The sequence below is a fragment of the Anolis carolinensis genome, chromosome 1, assembly GCF_035594765.1.
Source record: "Anolis carolinensis isolate JA03-04 chromosome 1, rAnoCar3.1.pri, whole genome shotgun sequence".
Taxonomy (NCBI): Eukaryota; Metazoa; Chordata; class Lepidosauria; order Squamata; family Dactyloidae; genus Anolis; species Anolis carolinensis.
In genome coordinates, this window is record NC_085841.1 from 42824662 (window position 1) to 42851867 (window position 27206).

Genomic DNA, 27206 nt, shown 5'->3' on the forward strand with positions numbered 1-27206 from the left:
TCAGTGATACTATCAGTGGTTGACTTATTTTGGGTTATTTTATCTTACAGTCGCTGCTACTCTTAGGGATTTGCTGTTGTTTTGTTATTTATTACTACTTGCTGTGATTTTACATTTTCATTTATACACTCACACACACACACACACACACACACACACACACACACACACACACAGAACTCACCTGGATATGCTAACAAGAATGAAAAAGATGTAAAACTATTCCAAAAAAGAGATTAAAATGTTACAGCAATGTACTATGCAGAATTAATGCTGCAGAGCATTATTTTATGTTTCTAAAATCGCATTAACAAACTTTACTTATATCCTGATTTTTAAGAAATGAGTATTAAAGATTACTGTAGCAAGAGTCTTTTACTTCCATAACCATACACTATGTAACTAGATCTTTTGGTGGGTGGAGCACAGAAATTCAAGTTTGTTTTTGGCATGGTTCACAGAACAGTAGCACATAAATGCCGGGGATTATCTGTATAATTTCTTGCCTTGATGAGATTAATCCTTCAAGCCATGCTCTCCTTTTCCTCGGGTACAAAAGGCATCTTTCACTTGATGATAATAGAATGTACTTGTTGAAACAAACAATGGGATGAACTAATCACAAGCAGTGAACTTGCAGCACAGTCTTAACCAAATTTACTCAGGAACGGGTTTCATAGTATAACAGTATAGTATTTAGCACTTTGTTTTCATTTTTGACCTGCATTACACAATAGTTTTCTTTTAGAAACAATATACATAAGGTTGTAATTATCTATTCATTCTTATGTGAGGAAATAAAATGAAAATTTCAGCTTTATGGTTATCTACTTTGCATCATGGTATGGCATTACTTTATCAACCAGATTTGTTAATATTAAATAAACATGAAGATTCTAAACCATGTGGATAATGTACATTTATTCCATTAAGTAATTTGCCTTAAAACATTTATTAAAGCACCCCAAGAGATAACTACTCAGAGTACATGACTGTATTGATACTCCATATTGACTAGCGGAATACGTTTTTCATAATAAAGATACCCATATGGAACAAATTAATTTTCACATGGTTATCATAAGTTAAAAGTGAGTAATTTCTGTTAAAAACATGTTTTCCCATTCTTGTATTGTACTAGGTGAAACTAGATGAAACATCTTGATTTTATATACACACAATGAAATTAACAAAATTCAAATTCTTTAATAAAAATCTGTATACCATATATACTTGAGTATAAGTCGACCCGAATATAAGCTGAGGCTTATATTTTATCACAAAAAACTGGGATAACTTATTGACTCGAGTATAAGCCGAGGGTGGGAAATGCAGCAATTATGGGTAAATTTCAAAATAAAAATAGATATCAATAAAATTTCATTAATTGAGGCATCAGTAGGTTAAATGTTTTTGAATATTTACTGTATTTCAAAGAAAAGCAGTAAACTAGCTCTATAAGTGGAAAAGTAGGCAACAAAAACAATATGGTATCAACAATAAACTAATAATAATAATAATAATTAAAAAAACTTCATTTGGATCCCACCCTATCTCCCCATGGGGATTCAGGCCGGCTTCCAACATAGTAACAGGCAAACATTCAATGCTTATATAAACAATGCAGAGCTAGATATAGATCTATAATTATAGATACTAATTTCACATATGCATTTTCCCCTGAAATGTTTGCAAATTCCTCTGTGTGTGTGTGTGCATTTCCCCTACAATATTTGCAAGCCTGAATATATATATATATATTCAGGGGGCCCTGGTGGCACAGTGTGTTAAAGCACTGAGCTGCTGAACTTGCGGACCAAAAGGTGCCAGGTTCAAATCCTGGGAGCAGAATGAGCGCCCGCTATTAGCCCCAGCTCCTGCCAACCTAGCAGTTCGAAAACATGCAAATGTGAGTAGATCAATAGGTATCGCTCCGGTGGGAAGGTAACGGCGCTCCATGCAGTCATGCTGGCCACATGACCTTGGAGGTGTCTACGGACAACGCCGGCTCTTCGGCTTAGAAATGGAGATGAGCACCAATTCCCAGAGTCGGTCATGACTGGACTTAACAACAGGGGAAAACCTTTACCTTTACCTTATATATATTCATATCTGTCTATACATGTTTATATATATTTGTGTGTTATTAACATCTTAATAGTTGTAATATCTTGGAGTTATTTATTCTAATTTTTACTTTATTTTTTAATTCTGTGGCTCTCATAAACAACAAAGGATCTGCCTATTGTCGCAACTGCATCTTCCCCTATGAACCTGTGCGATCTCGAAGATCTCTTGGGTGGCTCTCCTCTCGCTCCCACGCCCATCATAAGCATGGCTGGTGGGGACGAGAGAGAGGGCCTCCTCGGTGGTAGCCCCCGGCTCTGGAACTCTCTCCCCAGGGAGATCAGGCCGGCACCCACCCTGTCCAACTTTCGCAAAGAGCTAAAAACATAGATGTTCCACTGTGCCTTTAATTAGATGTTTTCCCAGAAAACCTTGGCCCCAGCTATGACCCAAATTCTAGTCCTTGCATTCTACTACTGGTTTCCTACCAGAGTTATAGTGCTCTATATTGTGCTCAGAGTTATATTGCCCTTATCTCTAATTTTCCCATTTGACATTTGCACTTTATCCATCAGCCCTGTCCTCGCAACCGATTTGCACTAGCCCACCCACCCGAGCCTATTAACTGTTTACTATTCCAAGGTCACTGGTTGTTATTTGATGGCTGTTTTATACTGTGTCATAATGTTGTTTGTTTTATATTGTTGTATGATGCTGTTTATAAATTTTAATGTTGTTACATTTTAACTATGTTGATTGGGCTTTTCCCCATGTAAGCCACCCCGAGTCCTTCGGCAAGATGGAGGCAGGATACAATAAAGTAGTAGTAGTAGTTGTTGTTGATGTTGTTGCCATTATTTTATTGTATGACACATGCTGGATTTCATATCACAAAATCACAAGTTGAACACTTTCCAAGCGTTTAGGACTGTGTGATGTATTTTCAGATGATGTGCACAGATCCCAGTAGGGTGGCCTTTTGCAGTTGACAGATCGTAATTTTGTCAATGTCTATTGTTTCCAAATGCCGGCTGAGATCTTTTGGCACGGCACCCAATGTGCCCATCACCACCGGAACCACCTGCACTGGTTTCTGCCAGAGTCTTTGAAGTTCAATCTTGAGGTCCTGATAGCGGCTGAGTTTTTTCTGTTGTTTTTCGCCAATGCGACTGTCACCTGGGATGGTGACATCAATGATCTAAACCTTTTTCTTTTCCACAACTGTGATGTCTGGTGTGTTGTGTTCCAGAACTTTGTCAGTCTGGATTCGGAAGTCCCACAGTATCTTTATGTGTTCATTTTCCATGACCTTTGCAGGTTTGTGATCCCACCAGTTCTTTACTACAGGGAGGTGGTACTTGAGGCATAAGTTCCAATGAATCATTTGGGCCACATAGTTGTGCCTGTTTGTAGTCTGTCTGTGCAATTTTCTTACAGCAGCTGAGGATATGATCAATGGTTTCGTCGGTTTCCTTGCACAGTCTTCATTTTGGGTCATCAGCTGATTTTTCGATCTTGGCCTTAATTGCATTTGTTCTGATGGCTTGCTCCTGGGCTGCAAGGATCAGGCCCCATTTCTGTCAGGACCCAGGCTGCAGAGCACCAATAACCTTACACAGAGGCCAGAATCTATCTAATATCTTTATTAAAGAAATATATAAAATCAATAAAAACAAGTGAAGAATATAGTTCAGAAGCAGACCTTTCAGATAAGGTCAAATATAGTCCAGAAATGTATTGTCCAATATAAGATATTAGAGTTCAAAGTTTTAATCCACTTGACCGAAACACACACTTTGCCAAGCAATAGTGTGGGGAAATAACAGAGTCTTTAAAGTCCAATGAAGCTTGACAACAAGGCTGGAATAAACTTGATTCTCGACTAGATCCTTGACTGGAGGCAAGATGAACATGAAGCATGAAACATAGTCCGTGGTAAAAACGTGAGACAAGGCAAGGCTTGAAACTTGATCCGGGAAGCAAGGAACTGGGATTACGAAGTCCACACACGATCTCTCTCCTCAAGCTGATCAATTGACTCCACAAAGAATCCCTCGAGCTAAGCACCTATATTGGGTCTCGTTTTCCCGCCAACAGAACTCTTTCCCTAGAGAACGAGAAGCGAAACCCAACTCTGTCCAGATGCATGACTCCTTAGAATTTCCCAAGGGAAGCAGACCTAATCAGCCATTTGTTTGGCAGCGATTCTCAGGCTTCTGCGATTAGCCTCCCTGGCTCCCCTATCTTTAGAATAATTTTCCCTCCTGGAAAACGGGGGGAGTTCTGCCCAAGGCCTGTTTGGCTGAATTCTTGTGGACAAACATCAACATCCTGCAGGTGAAGAGGCTCCGGCTCTTGCTGAACCGGCGAAAATCCCATGTTTTCCTCTTCGTCTGCCACAATAGTACTAGGAACAGGGCTACAAGGCCCATGAGTCATCACACTTTCTGAGCGATAGCCAGGTCTTCTCCTTATCAGCTTTTCCTTCAATTTTGTCAAGGAACTTTCCATGCAATGTTTTGTTGTGCCAGCTGTCAGCTCTAGTTTGTAGTGCGGTTTTCTTGTACTGGTTTTTTTTTTGTCTGCTGTGCTTTGAGGAGTTTCTGATTTCTGACTTCCATCAAAGCAGGTTCTTCACTTTGCTTTACATATTCTACCAAGGCATGTTCTTCTTCTTTGACTGCTTGTTTTACTTGTAAGAGTCCTCTGCCCCCTGATCTTCTAGGCAGATATAGCCGGTCAACAGCACTGCGAGGGTGCAGTGAATGATGAATGGTCATGAGTTTTCTTGTTTTTCTGTCCAAATTGTCCAGTTCCACCTGTGTCCAGTTTATAATGCCAGCAGTATATCTTATGACAGGTATGGCCCAGGTGTTTATGGCCACAGAAAATTTAAGTCATACAATCATAGAATAATAAAGTTGGAAGGGACCACATGGGCCATCTACTCCAACTCCCTGCCAGACAGGAAAAGCTCAATGAAAGCATCCCAGATAGATGGCCATCCAGCCTCTGTTTCCAAGGAAGGAGCTTCCACTAGACTCCGAGACAGAGTTCCACTGTCAAACAGCTCATATAGTCACAAAGTTCTTCCCAATGTTCAGGTGGAATCTCCTTTCCTGTAATTTGAACCCATTGCTTCTAGTCCTAGTTTCAAGGGGAGCAGAAAACAAGTATGCTCCCTCTTCCTTATGGCACCCTTTCACATATTTATACATGGCTATCATGTCTCTTCTAAACCTTCTCTTCTGCAGGCTAAACATATCCAGCTCTTTAAGGAACTCTTCATAGGACATGGTCTCTAGACCTTTGATCATTTTAGTCACCATCCTCTTTACACCTTCCAGCTTGTCAATATCTCTTTGCTTTGATGAGGTCTAACCAAAGCAGAATACAAAGGCACCATGACTTCCCTCGATCTAGACCAGTGGTTCTCAACCTGAGGCCCCCAGATGTTTTTGGCCTACAACTCCCAGAAATCCCAGCCAGTTTTCCAGATGTTAGAATTTCTGGGAGTTGAAAACAAAAAACATCTGAGGACCCTAGGTTGAGAACCACTGATCTAGACACTATACTCCTTTTGATGCAGCCCAAAATCCGATTGGCTTTTTAAGCTGCTGCATCACAATGTTGGCTCATGTTCAACTTGTTGTTCACGAAGACCCCAAAATCTTTCTTACATGGACTGTTGTCAAGCCAGGCATCACCCATTCTATATCTTTGTATTTCATTTTTTTCTGCCTAAGTGGAGTATCTTGCATTTGGAATTCTCTTGTTTTCCAAGAATTCTCAAAGATTATTGGTTTAGTTAAAAGTTCTCTGGACATCCATTCTGGTAGTTTTACACTTGTATTTTTCCCTTATTGGCATTATTTGCAATTGTGCCTTCAGTATCTCACTTTTAAGAAACTCCCATTCATAATTAACTCCCTTCTTTTTAGTATTCCTGTCCATGGAATCACGCTCAGTATTTCCTTAAATTTTTGGAAGTCAGCTCTCCTAAAGTCTAGAATGTGTGTCTGACAAAGGGATTCCTTTGTCTCACATGGCCTCTCCCACCTAAGGATCCCACCACTTCCACTCCATTGACCAGATCTTCAGTGTTAGTTAGGATCAGATCCAGAACAGCTGATCCACTTGTTGCCTCTTCTACCTTCTGGACAATAAAATTGTCTGCAAGGCAAGTGAGGAATTTGTTGGACTTTGTACTCTTGGAAAAGTTTGTTTTCCAACAAATATCAGAGTAGTTGAAGTCACCCATTACTACTACATCTCTTCTTTCTGCATGTTTGGTCATCTGGTCAAGGAAGACTTCATGCAGTTCTTCCATGTGGCTTGGAAGTCTGTAGTAGACCCCACAACTACATATTTTACAGTCCTTGTTCCCTTAATTTTTTACTCAGATGCTTTTAACCTGGTTTCCAGGATTGAGGTCTTGCATCTCTTTACAGGTGGAAATATTTTAGACATATAATGCTATTCCACCCCTCTCCTACTTAGTCTATTTTTCTGAAATAGGTTATATCCCCTCTATTGCACAGTGTTGTGCAGGAATCAGGAACCAAAAGCAAGCTGCACAGGGCTGCCACTGCCATTTTGTTTTATGAAGAGGATTGGCCCATCTCCTTCATACTAGGTTTCAGCAGAGGATGTATGGGCTTTGGAAAATTAGTCCTAAGTTTCAGGCTGAGATAATAATTATGTTCTTAACTCTGGAGCAGATGAAAGTATTTGTCTATTACATTATGTTAATTTTAGGGCAGTTTCAACTGTTTCTTGTGTTAGTCCCTTTTAGCCTGACAAATTTAAGAGCTCTCCAGAGATGTTTCAAGAGGGAGCTTTCAGTGTCACTCAAATGTTTGATTTCCACTTTTTAAACAGTACCTGGATAAACAGATTTTCTTATCCTGAGAGAGAGAGACTGCAGCTCAGAAACTTGCAAGGATGTGCATCCCCTAAGCCTCAAATAATATAGTAGAGTGTATTTAAAAGTAAACCCGCATGCTGTAACTTTATAAGGATGACATAAGAAAAGCTTGGCATAAAACATAGCCAAAGTTGCAATCCCTTTGTATCTTCTAATTGACATTATGACTAGCGTGAAGAAGATACCTGGATGCACACTTAAAAGAACAATAATTTTCCACTTCATTCTCTCCTATGAAGCTTGGGAGCTTTCTGCACCCAAGATAGCCTACTAGTCTTAATGGCATGCACTTTATCTTCTTTAAGTTCTGAAGGCTTTCCTCTGCTTTCCAGTTCTTTGCTTTAATTCTAATGCACCAGTTTCTATAGCAACGCCTTCTAACAGTAAATTACCCTGGCACTAATATATGTTTCACTACAGAGTACTAATTATGTCAATGTGAGCCATTTAAAAAAAACTACATTGTAGCCCCAAAGGATGCACAGCACCAGTTACGGGAAGTTTGTGTTTTTCATTTTTTAACAGAACACAGTGTCCTTCAGCGGTGAAATTGAACTCTATTGTTGGTGTACTATAACCGTGGGAAGGCAAATCTTCGAGATGCGGATGACTACTAAGGAGATTGCTAAGGAACAAAGAGGATATTTTACACTTCCTGTATCCAAATACAGCTGTTGGAGACTGCTTAAGTTTGGACATAAGTGGTAACTAGAAGGTAATTCCCAATTTATAACAGGGTAACATTACACAGATAGGGCAACGGTCACATACTTAATTGCATAACAAGTCATGTAGTGGTTTTCTCTATGCTATAAAGGGGAAAACAATGTTGACCATAGTTTGTATATGAGATCAGGTTGCAAATCCATACTCAGCGATGAAAACTTACTTACCTTGGCCAAGAGGAAGGCAAAGGCAAACCTATTCTGAAGAAATCTTGCCAAGAAAACACCATTATAGTTTCGCTTTCAGATTGCCATAAGTCATAAATGACTTGAGGGTACATAACAATCAAAAGCTGTTAAAACATTCTGGGATTTGAAATAAACATTCTGGGATTTGACAAAAAAATTAATCAAACGTATATCTAAGTGTTTTGTTGTTTATTCATTCAGTCGTTTCCAACTCTTCCACCTCATGGACCAGCCACGCCAGAGCTCGCTGCTGGTTGTCACCACCTCTAGCTCCTTCAAGGTCAAGCCAATCACTTCAAGGATACCATACATCCATCTTGCCCTTGGTCGGCCCCTCTTCCTTTTTCCTTCAATTTTCCCCATCATTATCTTCTCCAAGATTTCCTTTCTACTCATTATGTGGTCAAAAAACTGCCTCTAATACCCTTCCCTCCAGTGAGCACTTGGGCTTTCTTTCCTGGAGTATGGACTGGTTGGATCTTCTTGCGGTCCAAGGCACTCTCAGAATATTCCTCCAACTTACTTACTTAGGCGATCCCTCGTCGTTCGAGGACGATAGTCTTCCAACCTTGGTATCTTGGGTGTGTGTTCTTAGGTGGCTGAAGAGACCGATTCTTGACCTGCATATTCTCCCGCAGTGAGGACATCGGTTTCCAGGTGGTAGGCGGTCCCGGTCGGGGTTAGCTTGACGCTCCTTCCTCTTGGCACGTTTCTCCCTTAAGCCCTCCGTTCGTGCCTCTTCGAACTCCGCAGCACCGCTGGTCACAGCTGACCTCCAATTGGAGCGCTCAAGGGCCAGGGCTTCCCAGTTCTCAGTGTCTATGCCACAGTTTTTAAGGTTGGCTTTAAGCCCATCTTTAAATCTCTTTTCCTGCCCACCAACATTCCGTTTCCCATTCTTGAGTTCGGAGTAGAGGAGCTGCTTTGGGAGACGGTGATCGGGCATTTGGACAACGTGGCCAGTCCAGCGGAGTTGATGGTGTAGGAGCATCGCTTCAATGCTGGTGGTCTTTGCTTCCTCAAGCATGCTGACATTTGTCCGCCTGTCTTCCCAAGAGATTTGCAGGATTTTCCTGAGGCAACGCTGATGGAAACGCTCCAGGAGTTTGGTGTGACGTCTGTACACAGTCCACGTTTCGCAGGCGTAGAGCAGGGTTGGGAGGACAATGGCTTTATAAACAAGCGCCTTGGTATCTCTACGGATGTCCCGGTCATCAAACACTCTCTGCTTCATACGGAAGAATGCTGCACTCGCAGAGCTCAGGTGGTGTTGTATTTCAGTGTCGATGTTGGCTTTTGTGGAGAGGTGGCTACCAAGGTAGCGGAAATGGTCAACATTTTCTAATGTTACACCGTTAAGCTGTATTCCTGGCTTTGCAGAGAGATTAGCTGGTGCCTGTTGGAAGAGCACTTTGGTTTTCTCGATGTTCAGTGAGAGGCCGAGCTTCTCGTATGCTTCTGCGAAGGTGTTTAGAGTGGCTTGGAGGTCCTCTTCTGAATGCGCACAGACTACGTTGTCATCAGCATATTGGAGTTCTATAACAGATGTTGTGGTGACCTTGGTTTTGGCTCTCAGTCTGCTGAGGTTAAATAGCTTGCCATCTGTCCGATAGATGATTTCCACTCCGGTGGGAAGCTTCCCATCAACAAGGTGAAGTATCATAGCGATGAAGATGGAAAATAAGGTGGGGGCAATAACACATCCCTGCTTGACACCTGATTCCACCTTAAATGGGTCACTTTGGGAGCCGTTGCTGTCCAAGACTGTTGCCATCATGTCATCATGGAGGAGCCGCAGGATGTTCACAAATTTGTCAGGGCACCCGATTTTTTGGAGGATGGTCCAGAGAGCGCTGCGGTTCACTGTGTCGAATGCCTTTGCAAGGTCAATGAATGCCATGTACAGAGGTTGGTTTTGTTCCCTGCATTTTTCTTGGAGCTCTCGAGCAGTGAAGATCATGTCCACTGTTCCTCTGGAGGGGCGGAAGCCATTCTGGGCTTCTGGGCGGGTGTCTTCTGAGACAGGGAGAAGGCGGTTTGCAAGGATTCTTGCAAGTATTTTCCCGGCAGAGGTTAGAAGGGAGATACCACGATAGTTCCCGCAGTCTGTTCTGTCCCCTTTCTTGAAAAGGGTGATGATGGTGGCATCCTTGAAGTCTGCTGGGATTTTCTCGGTCATCCACACCTTTTCAATGAGCTGGTGGAGTTGTTGTATCAGCTCAGGTCCACCCTCTTTGAAGATTTCAGCAGGAATCCCATCAGGTCCGCTGGCTTTGTTGTTTTTTTGTTGGCTGATGGCATTGCTGACTTCTTCCAAACTAGGCAGTGCTGCAAGCTCGTCCCTGGTTTGTTGTTGCGGGATTTGTGAGAGGGTCTCTTCGGCCACATTGGAGCTGCGATTCAGCAGGTTCTGGTAGTGCTCTTTCCAACGTAGTGCAATTGATGTTTTGTCCTTCAGAATTTTGGTTCCATCTGATGAGCGTAGGGGCTGTATGCCATGGTTTCTTGGTCCATAAATTATCTTTGTGGCTTTGAAAAATCCCTGAGCGTCATGGGTATCTGCAAGGTGTTGGATTTCTTCAGCCTTCTTTGTCCACCAGATGTTCTTGAGTTCTCTGGTCCTTCTTTGGACCTCAGCTTTTGCACTGGCATAGATCTTTTTCTTGGCAGCACAGTTGGTGTCTCTCTGCCATGTTTGGAAGGCTTTCCTTTTGTTATCAATCAGCTGTTGGATCTCTTTGTCGTTCATTTTGCGCCTTGTTTTTCTTCCTTGGAGTCTGCGTTTGGGGATGATCTTGATAGCCATCGTGGATCGGATTAACCTGTGGTCTGTCCAGCAGTCATCAGTACCTGTCATGGCTCTTGTGAGAAGCATATCGCGGCGGTCTCTGGCACGTGTGATAACATAGTCCAAGAGGTGCCAATGCTTTGACCGAGGGTGCTTCCATGATGTCTTGAGCTTGTTTTTCTGGCGGAAGAGCGTGTTGGTGATGACAAGGTTGTGCTCTCCGCATTTGGTGAGAAGCAAGATGCCATTCGAGTTGCTGTTTCCGACCCCGTCTTTTCCTATGATCCCTGGCCACAGGTCAGAGTCCTTTCCGACTCTTGCATTAAAGTCCCCCAGGAGGATGATTTTGTCCTCCTTAGGTATCTCCGATAGGATGGTGTCCAGCTGACAGTAAAAATTTTCCTTGATGTCTTCGTCAGCATCTAGAGTTGGTGCATAGGCGCACCAACTGGTTGCCTGTTGGTTTTTGGCAAGGTTAATTCGGAGGGTTGAAAGTCGTTCATTGATGCCAGTGGGTGCTTCAGTCAGGTGCTTCACCAGGTCGTTTCTGATCGCAAAGCCAACTCCGTGTATTCTTCGCTCTTCTTCAGGCAGTCCCTTCCAGAAGAAGGTGTAGCCTCCCTTTTCTTCCTTCAGCTGTCCCTCTCCTGCTCTCCGGGTCTCCTGAAGGGCTGCTATGTCGATCTTAAAGCGTCCCAGCTCCCTTGCAATGATAGCAGTCCTGCGTTCGGGGCGTTCGCTGTCAGTGTTATCTAACAATGTCCGTACGTTCCATGTTCCAAAGTTCATTTTTATTTTTTGGCTGCAGAGTGGTGACCCCTCTGGACGCGGCAGTCCAGTCAGGGTAGGAGAGGCAGACTATGTTTAGGGCACCTTTTCTAGTGTGCCCTTCCCCGTGTGGGCTGAGCAGAGCGGATCCTAAAAAGGGCTGCTCAGTCATGGATACAGCTGCCGGACTACTCAACTGCCTCGGTCCTTGAGGTAGAACAATTGAGTCCATATCCACCACCCATGTGCCAGTCTGTGACTAGGGGCTTCCAGATTTTACAGTCCTGCCCCCGTCGCCACTCGCTGATCGCCATGGGACTTTTGTAGGTTTGTTTTTATTTTTGTTGGAAGACGCCTGTGCGTGATTTTTTTTAATGTGTGGAGATCGGTGCACGGCCGGTCAACACACAGTCTTCACAGAGTGAGGTTCCAGCAGTGGTGTGGTTAACACAACGAAGAGTGGCTTCTCAGTCTGTTGCAGCCTTCTTCCGCCTTCACAGCCATTGTAACATGTACCATGTTATCCTCCGCCTGCTCCGCCGTTGAGGTCTTTGGGTCTTCGGATTGTGCTTGGTCTGGAACCTCCCCTGCGGCCACTCCAGTGGTTGTGCCCACAGGTTCATCGGAACACGCAAGCCCCCTCACCACGGCAAGGTGACAACACCACAGTTCAAATGCATCTATCTTCCTTTGCTCAGCCTTCCTTATGGTATAGCTTGAAAAAAAATAAGCATTACTTCAACTAGCCCTATATACTATCTTCCAAGACATCAGGATTGCATGGAACTGAATGCAGACTTGTTCACTAAAATATCGAAGTATAACAGAATGTGAGTACAACTGAATGTTCCAAATGTTCTTTTGTGCCATTGGCTCAAGACTAGTTAAAGAGAAAAACTTGAGAAAAAAAAGCTTAAACTTAAAATGTCTATAAAATTATCACCCCGTTTACTAAACTGGAGCCTCCGGTGGCTCAGTGTGTTAAAGCACTGAGCTGCTGAACTTGCAGACCGAAAGGTGCCAGGTTCAAATCTGGGGAGCGGAGTGAGCTCCCGCTATTTAGCTCCAGCTTCTGCCAACCTAGCAGTTCAAAAACATGCAAATGTGAGTAGTTCAATAGGTACCGCTCCGGTGGGAAAGTAACGGCGTTCCATGCAGTCATGCTGGCCACATGACCTTGGAGGTGTCTACAGACAATGCCGGCCCTTCGGCTTAGAAATGGAGATGGGCACCAATTCCCAGAGTCGGACATGACTGGACTTAACAACAGGCGAAACCTTTACCTTTACCTTACTAAACTAGAATTAATAGGGTTGTAGAAGAGAAGACATTAAGAGGACAACCCATGATGTAGTAGTAGTAGTCTGCCTTCAAGTTGTTTCTCACATATGGTGACCCTAAACTACCTTCATCACAGGGTTCAGAGGGGCTTTACCTTTGTACCTTTTTGAGAAGACTGTGACTTCTACAAGATTTCACTGATTGCAACCATTCGTGATCACTCTGTAACTATACCAATTTCACAAACCAATATTGTAGAATATTATAATATCCTTTAAATATAAAATAACAAAATTCTTTAGAATTTTCACTCAGAATAATACATTTATCTGTACTCTAAACTTCAGATCATCACAAAAGTGTAGATGAAGACTTAATCTTTTAAATCAACATAAGCAAATAATCAAATAGTGTGTGTGTGTGTGTGTGTATAGCACTTTTCTCAACTTTAAAATGTGTCTACTTCTATCATTTCCACAGATAACTGAAAACAGAGAAAATATGTTTTGTTCCATAAACACTGAAACACTTCATGTGATATTAAACATTTCATGATAAAATGCACATCTTGGAAATGAAAGCCAACATCACTTAGGAAATGAACTGCATGTTTCAGTGCTTTCTTTGCAATAACCTTTATTACAAAGAACAGTTCGCCCTGGGTTATTCAACAAAACTAGTGATGCAACTGCTTGCATCTATAAGTTGCTATGGAAGCTCTAAGGATGTAGGATTAATTGACAGTGACAAGCTATTCAGTTGTAATAATCTATCTCAAGAGCTTTAAAATTAATTAAACTGAAAGCTCAAAATATTATTTTACAGTTAAAAACTTTGGCTACTAAATACTGGATATTCATTTTAGCAAAGATGTGTAATTTAAAATCCAATGGGAAAATATTCAAATGCCTGACCTCAAATGTGGGCAACTTTAAAAATTATATATAGAATTTATAAAATTAATTTTCTATCTTATTAAAAACAAGTATTAAAAAGGTAAACATAAAACACTGGTTTATAGTGAAAATCTTGATAAAATAACATACATTTCAACTTTATCAGAGCACAGAATTTCAAAACTTAATGAGGAAAAAAGTCCAGTTTTACTTCAAATATTGAAGCAAGCTGCATTTTTTGAAATAATGAAGTAGGCAAGAGGTGGAGTCACTGACAGCGTCTTTCTCCTGCTACAAAAAGCAGATTTGGATGCCAGGAAGTTGAAGCAGCCACAGTAGGAGCAGCAAGGGATAGGCAATTGCCATGTGAATATTTGCCAGATAATGTACCAATTACAAGACAGGCAAGTTGTACAGGTTTCAATTACAAGGAATAATTCAATCTTATCTGCCATATAATCATCCACTGCTATAGATTAAGAATGAAAGCTGTGTCAAAATCAAAAAGGCATACCTTGATATGGCTGAAATCAATCCACGTTATATTAATAAAATAAAGAAGCCATTTGCCCTCACAATAGAACACATTAGGGAACTATTTAGTCACAGAGTCAACTGGAATGCACGATAAACTAGATATCTACCAAAGACTAATACTTGCTGCTCTGAACAGTCAGAAATGGTAAGTTCAATAATAACGAAGTCATCATGAACAGTATTGGTGAGAGGAAATTGGTAAAAAATACTGTCCCAGATTGACATAAAATTTGACAATAAACACACACTTCAAATTATGTGTGTTGACAAGGAAAAGAGGAGGAGAACAATCTGGATAATATGTCAGTTGCGTCATTAATACAGAAAGGAAATAGCAGTGTGGGATAAAGGAATGGCAAGCAGGGTGGTTAAAGATAGAGGAAGGGCGACTGCAGCACGAGAGCAAAGTTGCCTGAATAGAATACTTGTCCTTTCTTTTTATTAGAATAGGTAAATTACTAAATGTATCAGTAAGTTTATTTCTGCTTAGCATAGTTTACCTTTCTCTTTCACTAGGCAAGGCTAAATGTGAATTGCATTTCAGTCCAGCGCTATTCTGCATCTTTGTTAGATGTAGGGAGCTGAACATTGTTTTCCTTACTATTAGAGGTCTTAAGAGAAAATTTCTGAATGTCAAGTATACATAAAGATGATCAGATTCTGATTCACCCTGTACACCACTGTGGTGCTTCTGAAGGCTGGGTTGCATGAAGCAGTAGCAAAATTAAAGAGAGAACACAATTCAACAGGCATTGTGGGAGAACACCCAATCAGTACAACGTGTTGAATGCCTATTGACAGATAGACAGTTAAGAACACCCCAATCTGTTTCTCTGTCTGTGAACTTTAGGGAAATTTCTTTTGTATCTTTGAAACGTTTTTTTAAACTAACAAGCAAGACAAAGGGATGGTGCCAATCTGCATAATTCACTACTGCCCTTTTTTGAGATGGCAAGTGGGACTTGCAAGTGTAACGACAGCATCAAAAATTCATAAACATAGAATAAAAATAGGCAAAACCTTTATAATTTTCCTGTAATTGTTTTTATCATTTCAAAAAAATGTTTTTATCTCCAAGTGGTTCAACATTCATGCCCAAGGCAAATAACTACTCACTGTGAACAAGGAAGCAAAAATCTTTCCACATCAGCAACAAGGTGAGTTTTGTAAAACCTTCGGCATCGTATTCTACCACACCGCTATTTAAAAAAAAGGTATCAATTATTAATACTGAAGCATATAACTGAATTAGAATATGATCACAGATCAGACAGTATGTCCAGATAACAACAACAACAACAACAACAACTTTATTCTTATAGCCCGCCACCATCTCCCAAGCGGGACTTGAGGTGGCTTACATATGGGACAATGCCCATAAACAAAATACAATGACCCATCAAGGTAAAAGCATAAATCAAAATAAAAAGAGTTAAAAACACAGATTCAATAAAATATCAGAATATCAAATGTGAATATGAATGCACATCTACAAGAAGCAGATCATCACAGGTCCTAATGTTGTGCGTTCTTTCTTTTCCCACTTTTTTCATATGTACCAGAGGAGAAAACTGAAGGTCAGGTATGTGTGGTATCAAACTGTTGCAGTCAACAGGAGGACCATTAGTCTCTCCCAGATATAAATACAACAGGATGCTCTTTAAGCTCCATTATGCTTTGTGAGAGGATCCTCCTGCACAAATAGCTCTTTGATTGCATACATTAGAGGTTCCCTGCCTAATATTTATACTTGTTTTGATACCAGTAAGTACCCACAAAGGCAGGTGACAATACACAGGATAAATATACAATTTATAAACAAATCGAAAAGAGACACAACAATTATTAATAACAGCATAATTAGAACTGAATATGTTGTTTGACAACTTGTGTGAAGAAGTGGTTTGAATGTTGAACTGGGATTTCAGGACTCGGGTCCAAATCCCCGCTCAACCATGTAAACTGTTGGGTTACCTTGAACAAGTCATACTCTCACAACATTAAAGACAAGAAAAGGCAAATCTCTTCTAAATAAATCCTACCAAGAAAACCTCTCAATAGCTTGCCTCGGAGTTACCATAATCTGGAAACAATGTGAAGGTACCCAACACATAGGCTATTGGGAGCAGAAATATTATAGGTTATTTAACTGTTCTCTGTGGTGGAGAAAAGTAGTTCTACTTACACAAATTGGAGCATGCAATTTTTGCACATCATGTCTACTTTCTGCAAGGTGAAAGACTTTCTGCTAGTATAAAGCTACCACTGGTAAAAATCAATTTGATTTTTTTATTTGAAAAATACCTCCAGGGTAGGTTTTCTTCTAAGTTTTTGCTTTATGTTCCATCCCAATACAGCTCAACTTGAGCACATGCTTGTAGTGAACATTTGATAGTTTGAGAGAGAAAGCAGAAACTATTTTGTAGATTGCAATTGTGTGATTGCTTTTTAAAATAACCCAATAGCAATTGTAAGTCTATTCAGAACTTAATCACAATGAGGGAGTTCTTTCTGCCAGAAATGGAAGTCTAGAATTGGGGAGTTGCAATAGGAAGGGACAGGGGATTAGCTTTTCCCCATTTCAGTTATGATCACTATCTTCCCCCAAACAGATGGCTATTTATGCTAGAAGAAAGCTACCATTACTTTCCCCACCAAGTTTAGGTTTCTGCTGAGTCTGACCTGATGTTATCTGCAACACTAGTGATCTCCACTTGGATCCTAGCTTCAATGTTTTAAATAGGAAGAATTCCTTTAATTCATAGGAGAGCTTTGATCTAACAAAGGTATTTGCCAGTCAGAATGATATGCAATTCCCCAATTCTCTTTTTGCAACAACTTCCTTGCTGTAGTGCCTTCTTCAGAAGATGATATAGAAGATGCTAGAATTGGTGATAATCACCTGCTTCCATTCCTTGTCAGCCTTTCTTGTGTTGTTAAGGAAGCAGTGCAAAGGGCTAACAAGGGCTAAACATCCACATTTCGAACAACCAGTACTGAAAACTACATGTACTGTTCGTAGACACAGACAGGATTAGTTAGCTAGCTAGAGCATAAAATAAACTTATTTTGGTTGTATTCCATTAAAAAAAGTGAAAGATAAATACTTACGTTCCAAAATGACTGAGAAAGGCTGCAATATATTCTCTTCTTTTGTGGTAACCCTGAATAACATATTGTACCTATATCAGAAAGCAAGAAAGAACCCCAGTGAAGATATGATCAAGATAAAGATAATTGGTACTGTACCATTTTTTCTTTATAGCTGTTTTACTTGGAAGTCTTTTTTTCTCCCTTTTTGACATAATTCAAACATTTTCTATGTACCCTGCTGAAGAGAGCTTGTAAAGAACTGTTTTAAACACTCAAAAACAACAAAAAAATCAGTGAGTAAAATCACTCACATAAGAACAACTCAGTATACTTATTACCCTCATTATCAAGATATATTAATACTTAAGGTGCTGTAAATGTTGTTTTTATAACAGAGTAACATACTACCTTCTGGAATTGAACAGTGTTAGCTAGATACAAAATAACCTACAGTAGAAGCCTGAGAGCTACAAAACATTATGAAACACATCAAAGAAAAAATATTATACTTATTCTACTTTGCTGATATTTCCTTTGCCAATACTGAAGTGCTTAGGCTAGAGAAATGCCAAATAGAAGGCAGGCACAATGCCACAAAACACTGAGTTATAGAAATACTTGAGAGATGTTGTTCTTTGTGTATATTCTGGACCATATAACTCCCCATTATTGTGTGAGAATGGCAATTTTCTACAATCTCTTACAGGGTGAAAGCAAATGTATATGTTGTTTATATTGGCTGTGTTAATGCTGGATTACCTTGGTTGGCAAACAGCTGTGCTAAATTACTTGACATAACCATGATACAATCAGTGCTAAGAGCTATGTTACACCCTCTCAAAAATAAAATAATTCTATTTATAAAATTGGATTCATTTCGGTTTATACAGAGATGCTTATTCTGAATGCTTTGGGTGGGATCTAAAATATTACTCTGGGAATAGAAAAAAATAGATTAGCTAGTTAAAAAAAAGGTTAAAAGCAGGCTTGTGCACTTGAAAACAATATAAATAAACCTTCAAAGGGCAGCCACAACAAAAACAGCTCTATAGATAGACTCTAGAATAATAATAGAAATGCATTTGAAATAATGTTTTATAAAATGGTACTTTCTAAGCTTCTTTAAGTGAGAACATTTTTTTTAAAAAGCACAAATCTAAATTATCTGATAACCAGATTGCTTAAAACTTTGACCTGATGTTATATTTTAGAAGCTTTGAGGCTATAATCCAAAAAAGGACTATGCATAGTCTTTTCAAACACCTCTGTTACTAGATTACAACCTCCAAAAGAAAGTATCAAGATGATTATATCACCATCAGGCCTGATGGCTTGCCTTTAGGTAACATGGAAATTTCATCAGGTATACTTGGGGCACTTGAATCTTGGTCTAAACATATGTATTTTAAAAAACCTTAAATGTATTCTATCCCAGAATGCACAACTACTATCTTTTTCAGTTGTTTGAAGTACAGCACCTTTGGAATGAACACCAATAAGGTAAGATGCTTAGGTTTCTGCAATAAAATATAATCAGCCTTCCATATTCATTGGGGTTAGAGGCACAGGACCCCCATGAAAGTGAAAATCATGAATAAAGATGTTGCTAATTTTTTAACCAGAAGGAACATCTCTCTAGAAATGTATACATCTTCCAGCAATCTACTCTGTGATTGATTCACACTGGAAGCGGACCACAAAATTACACTGAAGGACCTAAAGATCTATAGGTTATCAAGCATAAACAGAGGATGTTGACCATAGAGTTATAATGGAGGACCCAGATATTCCTAGAGGGAACTTTTTTAAATCAAATCCTTTAATCATCAAATCTGCAAATGTTAAAACTGCAATTGTGGAGAAATAAGTGTTTCTTAAAAATAGAAAAAATACAACTGATTCCAAAGGCTTCCGTTGGAAGCAGAATATCATTTTTTCCTCTGAATATATTATTAGCCAATAGGAAAATGCAGTAGTTTACTGGGATACAGAGAGATATTTTAGGTGTGACTGATTTTCAAGTATGGAAAAGCAAGAGGGAACATGGGCTTTTTGTCATTTAATGAGAGGAGATCCTTCCTCCTCAGTATCACAATGGCTTCTGAAACTTAATCCACAACATGGGGAGATGATGATCAAGGAATATGGCCTAATGTAGAGAAAAGTCACTCTTATAATAAATAAGAGAATGTAGCTCTTTAGGATTTTGTATTGTACAATCTTTTAAAGAGAAAATGTAGTTTACCTCTGATGACTATATTACCTTGTTAGTTAACAGCTGGCATACTTGAGGCACATAATCAATGAGGCAGCCACCACCAGGAAAAGCTGGTATATGAAGGGCAGAAGATCCTCCAAGAGCACTAGAAAGACACATCCATTTAATATTAGATACTGATTCTGTTATTCCGGCTATACTTTTTTTCTTATCCAAATGCCTTATTTATTAAGAATGCTGACTTCCCTTAAATATATACATATGTGAATACATAGAAGTTAATATTATATAGCCCCATTTTATTACATTTACACCACAAATACAGTAGAGTCTCACTTACCCAACATAAAAGAGCCGGCAGAACATTGGATAAGCGAATATGTTGGATAATAAGGAGGCATTAAGGAAAAGCCTATTAAACATCAAATTAGTTTATGATTTTACAAATTAAGCACCAAAACATCATGTTATACAACAAATTTGACAGAAAAAGTAGTTCAATATGCCGTAATGCTATGTAGTAATTACTGTATTTATGAATTTAGCACCAAAATATCACGATATATTAAAAACATTGACTACAAAAATGCGTTGGATAATCCAGAACGTCGGATAAGCGAGTGTTGGATAAGTGAGACTCTATTGTATAAAAGAATGTACATTTGTATAAAAGAGTGTAAATTTTCTCAGATATTTTAACCTCAAATATCTTAGAAGTACAGGCAATGCTATTTGTTTCACCCAAAACACAATTTTTCAGACTGGCCATATTTTAATGTTCAAACAGTCTTGAAAGTAATGAAAACAGCTGGAAAACAACCAGGCTATAGGTTCACTAACAGTTTTATAACAAAGGGATAGGTACAATGGAAGAAAATACCTTCCTCAGGGACAGTAGAATACTGGATTTATAGTTGTTTTGAGCAATATACAAAGGTCAGCAAATTAAACTAAACAAAATGATACAAGAAATAAATATATTGTTAGGCAATGAAGAAAAATTAGCGAGGGGAAATATTATATAATATATGTAAAGTATTATATAATATATGTAAAATTCCACGGCCTCTTATTTTGAAATCTGCAGCTAATAGCTAAAAAGTAAGCAATGTTAGTTGAAGGTAAAGTTTCTTCACTACGTAAAACACAAGGTACAATACTTGCAAGAACAAGAGATAACACCAACATGTTTATGAGGAAGAATGAAATACCTAAAGGAAAGATTAAATTGTTGAAAGTTTAATGCCTAGAAAGAATGGAAAACTCATGGTCAAGAGAATCCTATCCTTAGCTATAGTTTCTGCCATGTTAAGGGAAGTCTGTGACCCTTAGAGGAAGGCAAAGGCAAACTTGTTCTGAGCAAATACTGCCCAGAAAGATCTCATGATAGATTCAACTAGGATTGCCATAAGTGGGAAACAACTTGAAGGCACAACGACAAAACGTTCAACAGGGACAACGTATAGATTCATTTATACAGCAACACTTTAAAGCTACAAATGCCATGAAAAGGCGACACTCTAGCCACATATCCTATTATACACATTTGTATCATTACCTTGTAATAGTGTGTTCAATCATATTAGTGTCAGTTTTTACTTTGTCAAATAGTGGTATCAATAGACTTGAGAAACACCAAGATTAGCAAAAGAAGAATGCCCATGCAAAGCAACTAAAGGAAAGACTATTTTCTCCTCCTGGAAATACAGTCTAGTAAGCACTGAGCATGGGATTCAGAATGACCTGGAAAACTGTGAGAAAAGGTAAAGAGGAACAGCATTCCATAAGGTTTTGTGATAGGTCTGATTTAGTGGCAGGTCCCATTTATTGCACACTGTGCCTTTCAGCAATTTGTTCAGAATAAGTGTAATTTCTGACAAATATTTCTTTTAAAAAAATCATTGTTGACAGCACTGGCAAACATAACAGTAGCTTAAAAAGACTAGCCAAAAATAATAAGGGACAAATGAATTCTTAACTAAAGAACAAAACAAACAAAAAGAAGAAAATTTATCCCCAAGCAATCCTTCTCCCCACAGTTTTGCTGCTGGATATATAGAGAAAATGATTATTAATTGGCTTTCTGAGGTGTCTGTAGGCAAGAGGAGAGACTTAAAAATTAGACATGGAAAAAAAGAGCAAAAAGAGCAAGATGATGATAGAAATCCTTTACTTGCATTTACTGAAGAAATTGAGAACAGTGTGGCTTGACTTTATGAACCACAGGCATGATGAAATAAAATTTTAGTGATTCACTGAGAGATCCTTGGGTACTTTTTTTTAGTTTAGACATACTGTCATTTAATTGATTATTTTAAGGGATATAATGGCTCATCCATATGAACATATGGGGGTCAATATGGTATAGTGGAAACTGCTGAATTCGGATTAGGGCACCGCAGGTTCAGAGATTACATTATATGACTACCCAGTGTGGGATTTCTAATCATTCATATAATGCACTCCGAGTTGCATTACATGACTAGACCGCAAGTGTGGGATCTCTAATCAGACCAAAATAGGGGTTGCAAGAATGAAGTCTAGTATGCCTCACTAGAACATCACTCTAAAACTGTCTGGAAAAACTGGATAAAGATTATTAGGTCAGGAACAGCTGATCAATACTTCACTGTTTTACACATTCAACATTGCTTGTGAGCTAGTGTGCTGTTGTGGTTTAGATGTTGGACTTGGAGTCTGCAAAAGTAGAGATCAAATCTCTGCTCAGCCATGAAGAAGGGCCTCGGGAAAAATTTAGAGGAGGGTTATGGCAAATCTCATCTGACTAAATCTTACCAAAAAGTTTCCAAGCTAAAAAATAGGGAATGTCGGACAAATCATTCCCTCTACTGAGAAATACCTTGAAAATGGTACCCTAAAAGCTTTAGCGGAAAAGATAAGATAGAAGTAAGATGCACAGCACATGCTTGCAACTCTGCACTGTTAGTAATCATCCCCCCCCCTCTTCAATTACACCTTTTGTGCCTGTCACAAGTACCGTTTCCCCGAAAATAAGACATCCCCGAAAAATAAGACCTAGTAGAGGTTTTGTTGAATTGCTAAATAAAGGCCTCCCCCGAAAGTAAGACCTAGCAAAGTTTTTGTTTGGAAGCATTCCCAGTGCCTGCCAAACAGAACACCAGAGCATGCAGGATTGGTAAATGTACATACCAGTTGTACATGGAAATAATGGTAGTAACAGGAAATTCTTGATAGGATTCACAGTTTGTCTGGTTATGTTGGTTTGTGATGACAACTACTGTACATTATATAATAAATGTTCATTTTTTGTTCAACAATAAATGTGAATTCTTCTTCATAGAAAAATAAGACATCCCCTGAAAATAAGACCTAGTACATCTTTGGGAGCAAAAATTAATATAAGACACTGTCTTATTTTTGGAGAAACACGGTAATACTTCAAGAGAATTCAAGGCCCAGGAACCTAATATTTGTTTGGTGAAAAAAGTCTCAATATTCAATATTCATTTAAAGTAGTTTGCCACCGTTAACTCCACTGAAGTCTGTAGTTTGCCCAACAAATGATTATTTGCACAAGGCGAGCTGTTTTCCTGTTTTGTATTACAGGAATAACGGTAAAGCCATTCTGGTAATGTGCACGCTTCTTAGAAACAAAGGAAGGAAGGCTTTGGAATGCTGAGGGATAATATGAGAAAATCAATCGTTTCCCCATTAAGGATAAGGCAGCTCTTCTCTAACATAATGCTCTCAAGATATTTTGAATGACAACACTCTCAAACTCTAATTTGAGCAGGTTCATCCTGTAGCATATTTAGGTAACACTGGGAAAGACCACAGTCTTAAAACACTGGAGAACTGCATGGAATAATTTAGTTCCATATAAGGAAGCTTGCTATGGTTGGATGACTAGTCAAAGCAGGGTGAAGTCAAATTATTAGAATAGTAAACTGCTGCAGCAAAACTGTGGAAATGGGCAGAACTCTTGAGCCTGAGGGATCCCACCCACTCTTGGAAATATCAACTTTGCTTTCCACAGAATCAGCAACAGGTAGCGCAGGCAGATGAGGTAACCCTGTATGTCTTGGAAATGGAATAAACAGGCATTTCTTTAACTACACAACAATGTTTTATGTTTATTCTGTGCAGAGAATTGAGTCAGAATTTGAAATTAGATTGTGCAATTAGAAAACCCACATAATTGTCTATAACAACCGACAGGCATAGGTATGCCCATGTATAGGTACTACCAAGAGTTACATGGATACAGAGGCAGTGATAATAATAAATATTCTATATACTAAAAGGGAAGACTTGAAGAAAAAAATAATTTGTGTACTCATAAACCATATAAGTGGAAGCTTACTAGGCTCTAAGATTTTAAACAATGATGTGCCTGCATTTATTTAACTTAATGCAATTTAGTTCTTCCAATGCAGTTGGAACTTCAGTATATTTTATGAATGAGTAATATTGAGAGCTCTATCATTTACTGTGTTTGAAACTAAGTAAAAGGTAAAGGTTTCCCCTGATGTTAAGTCTAGTCGTGACTTAACAACTTGAAGCTAAGTAGCACTCTGAAAAAACCTAAATAGAAAAAAACACCACATGTATCACTTCCCCAGCCTCAATTTGGAATGAACAGGTATTACGAGCTTTTGATCTTCATTTATGAACTGGGCATGTTTAGCCTGCAGAAGAAAAGGCTGAGAGGACACATAATGACCATATACAAATATGTGAGGGGAAGTCATAGGGAGGAGGGAGCAAGCTTGTTTGCTGCTGCCCTGCAGACTAGGACGCGGAATAATGGCTTTAAGCTGCAGGAAAGGAGATTCCACCTAAACATCAGGAAGAACTTCCTCACTGTGGGAGCTGATCGGCAGTGGAACTCTTTGCCCCGGAGTGTGGTGGAGGCTCCTTCTTTGGAGGCTTTTAAGTAGAGGCTGGATGGCCATCTGTCGAGGGTGCTTTGAATGAGATTTTCCTGCTTCTTGGCAGAGGGTTGGACTGGATGGCCCATGAGGTCTCTTCCAACTCTACGATTCTATGATTCTATGTTCCATATTTCCCCTTCCTTTTTATTACTAACCAGTTCTTTTATCTCCTGCCACTTTTTTTAAGAGATTCATCATTTTTTACAGATTTGTCATTTTTCTACATTCCCCATTTGACACAGAAACCACATCAAAAAAAGAGAATGTGACCACAAATGCTGTCTTGAAATTTTAAGATTCAAATCTGCTTTATGTTTGCCAGTTTCAGACTCATTTATCCATAACCTAACATGCATAACAAGACAGATTTTTACCTTTTATCTATCATAAAAAGAGAATTTTGCTCCTGATGTTATTAAGCAGTCTGTACAAGTAAAGAGATTGTAGATTTTGCCACAGTAAGGTTCCAAGCCAAACACAAATATACAAAAACACATTAAAGCCTCTCTAGTTGGGCAATAAGGGCAAATTGCTTTGAGTCTCCTCAAAGAGAAAAAAGCAGTATATAAATAATAATAATAATAATAATAATAATAATAATAATAATAATAATAATAACCTGGATGAATACATATCTCCTATCACCTCAAGAGAATAACAGAATTGGCCCTGAGAAGCAGAAGATAGTTCTAGATAACACTGCTGACAAAATGCAGTTGCATACATGAAATACCATGGGAAGATTTGGAGAGAAATTTATGCTTTCTCTATGCACCTGTTTGTATATCTTTGAGTGGATCCACATCTCAATAGAAGACCTGGTTTTCATGTATGTGATCTCTATCATTCTGACCATCAGTTAGCAAATGCCAGGTGAACATGCCTGCCTGCTCTTTGGAGTTCGAATTATATAGGTCCAACACACTAATGAACAGGATGGGATATCCAGACAGTAACATGAAGATGATTGAGTCCCCGCTGCCAAAATTTAGAAGTTCTCTTGTTCAATACAACTGGATAGGAAATAAGAGTTCAGCCCTGGAATCCTCTGAAGGAATTATGGTAGACAAATACATCGAATACATACATTGAATAATTTATCTTGGTTGGATATTCTTTCAACAGAGAAAAAGCATAATAAGAATATTTCTAACATTATTCTCATCTTTGGTTGCACCATATAATCCAAACAGAAAATATACTAAAATAAGTGATCATCCAAAAAAAATAATAATAATTTAGCTCCATAAATATATGTTGCCCCAGACAACAGCTTGGGTTGCTTAATGGGTAAACCAATCCTAGAGGCACATAATTTTTTAAAAGTGTAATATCCAGTTTTCAATGTCAGGTGATAAATATAAATATATTTCAGTGTTACATTGTATGACTAAACAGCCAGTGTGGAATCTCTAATCAGACCCAAATAATATAATGTAATAATAATAATAATAATAATAATAATAATAATAATAATAATGGCAGCACAACAAAACATTGCATAGAAAGTTCCTTGACAAAATTGAAGGAAAAGCTGATAAGAAGACCTGGGTATGGCTCACGAATGGGACACTGAAGAAGGAGACAGAAGGCCTGATCCTTGCAGTCCAGGAGCAAGCCATCAAAACAAATGCAATTAAGGCAAGATCGAAAAATCAGCTGATGACCCAAAATGCAGATTGTGCAAGGAAGCTGACAAAACCATTGATCATATCCTCAGATGCTGTAAGAAAATTGCACAGACAGACTACAAACAGAGGCACAACTATGTGGCCCAAGAAAAAGGTTTGGATATTGATGTCGCCACCCCAGGTGACAGTCACATTGACGAAAAACAACAGGAACAACTCAGCCACTATCAGGACCTCAAGATTGAACTTCAAAGACTCTGGCAGAAACCAGTACAGGTGGTCCCGGTGGTGATGGGCACAGTGGGTGCCGTGCCAAAAGATCTCAACTGGCATTTGGAAACAATAGACATTGACAAAATTACGATCTGCAAACTGCAAAAGGCCACTGTACTGGGCTCTGCGCGCATCAACCGAAAATACATCACACAGTCCTAAACACTTGGACTTGTGATTTTTTTGATACGAAATCCAACATATCTATCTTGTTTGCTGTGTCATACAATGTCATTGTGTCAATTATCTATATATATAAATGAGTGATGGCATCAGGGCAGCGGACAAAACAACAAAACTACAGGGCCCCCCAACCTCGAAATTTGACAACACAACCCATCATCCACGGTTCTAGGTTGACACAACAAAAAGAAAAGAAAAATAAAGTCCTAATTAGAGAGAGAGGAATAATTGTTTTTATCCAATTGCTGCCAGTTACAAGGCTAAGTTCCACCCCCTTGGTCTCCTAGCAACCTACTCAGCCCAGGGGAAAGGCACAGTTAGGCCTCACTTAGGCCTCCACAGATTATCTAATTTGCACTGGATTATATGGCAGTGTAGACTCAAGGCCCTTCCACACAGCTATATAACCCATTTATAATCTTATATTATCTGCTTGGCACTGGATTATCTTGACTCCACACTGCCATATAATCCACTTCAGTGTGCATTTTATACAGCTGTGAAGAAGGGGCCTCATATAATCCAGTTCTAAGCAGATAATATAAGATTATAAATATACAGTAGAATCTCACTTATCCAACATAAATAGGCCAGCAGAACGTTGGATAAGTGAATATGTTGGATAATAAGAAGGGATTCTGAAAAAGCTTATTAAACATCAAATTAGGTAATGATTATACAAATTAAGCACCAAACATTATGTTATACAACAAA

At 39.1% G+C, this 27206-nt stretch overlaps 1 protein-coding gene across 3 annotated transcripts in view; it reads right to left on the reverse strand.

The window, feature by feature from the left end:
• Positions 1-27206, reverse strand: part of babam2 (BRISC and BRCA1 A complex member 2) — a 181907-nt gene that overhangs the window by 37379 nt on the left and 117322 nt on the right. For all 3 annotated transcript variants that reach the window (XM_062973353.1, XM_003217369.3, XM_008104698.3), the window contains 3 exons: positions 19535-19634; positions 17290-17360; positions 15295-15377 (listed from right to left, as the gene is read on the reverse strand). In XM_062973353.1, the coding sequence (XP_062829423.1) occupies positions 15295-15377; positions 17290-17360; positions 19535-19634 (254 nt within the window). The remainder of the gene's footprint in view (positions 1-15294; positions 15378-17289; positions 17361-19534; positions 19635-27206) is intronic.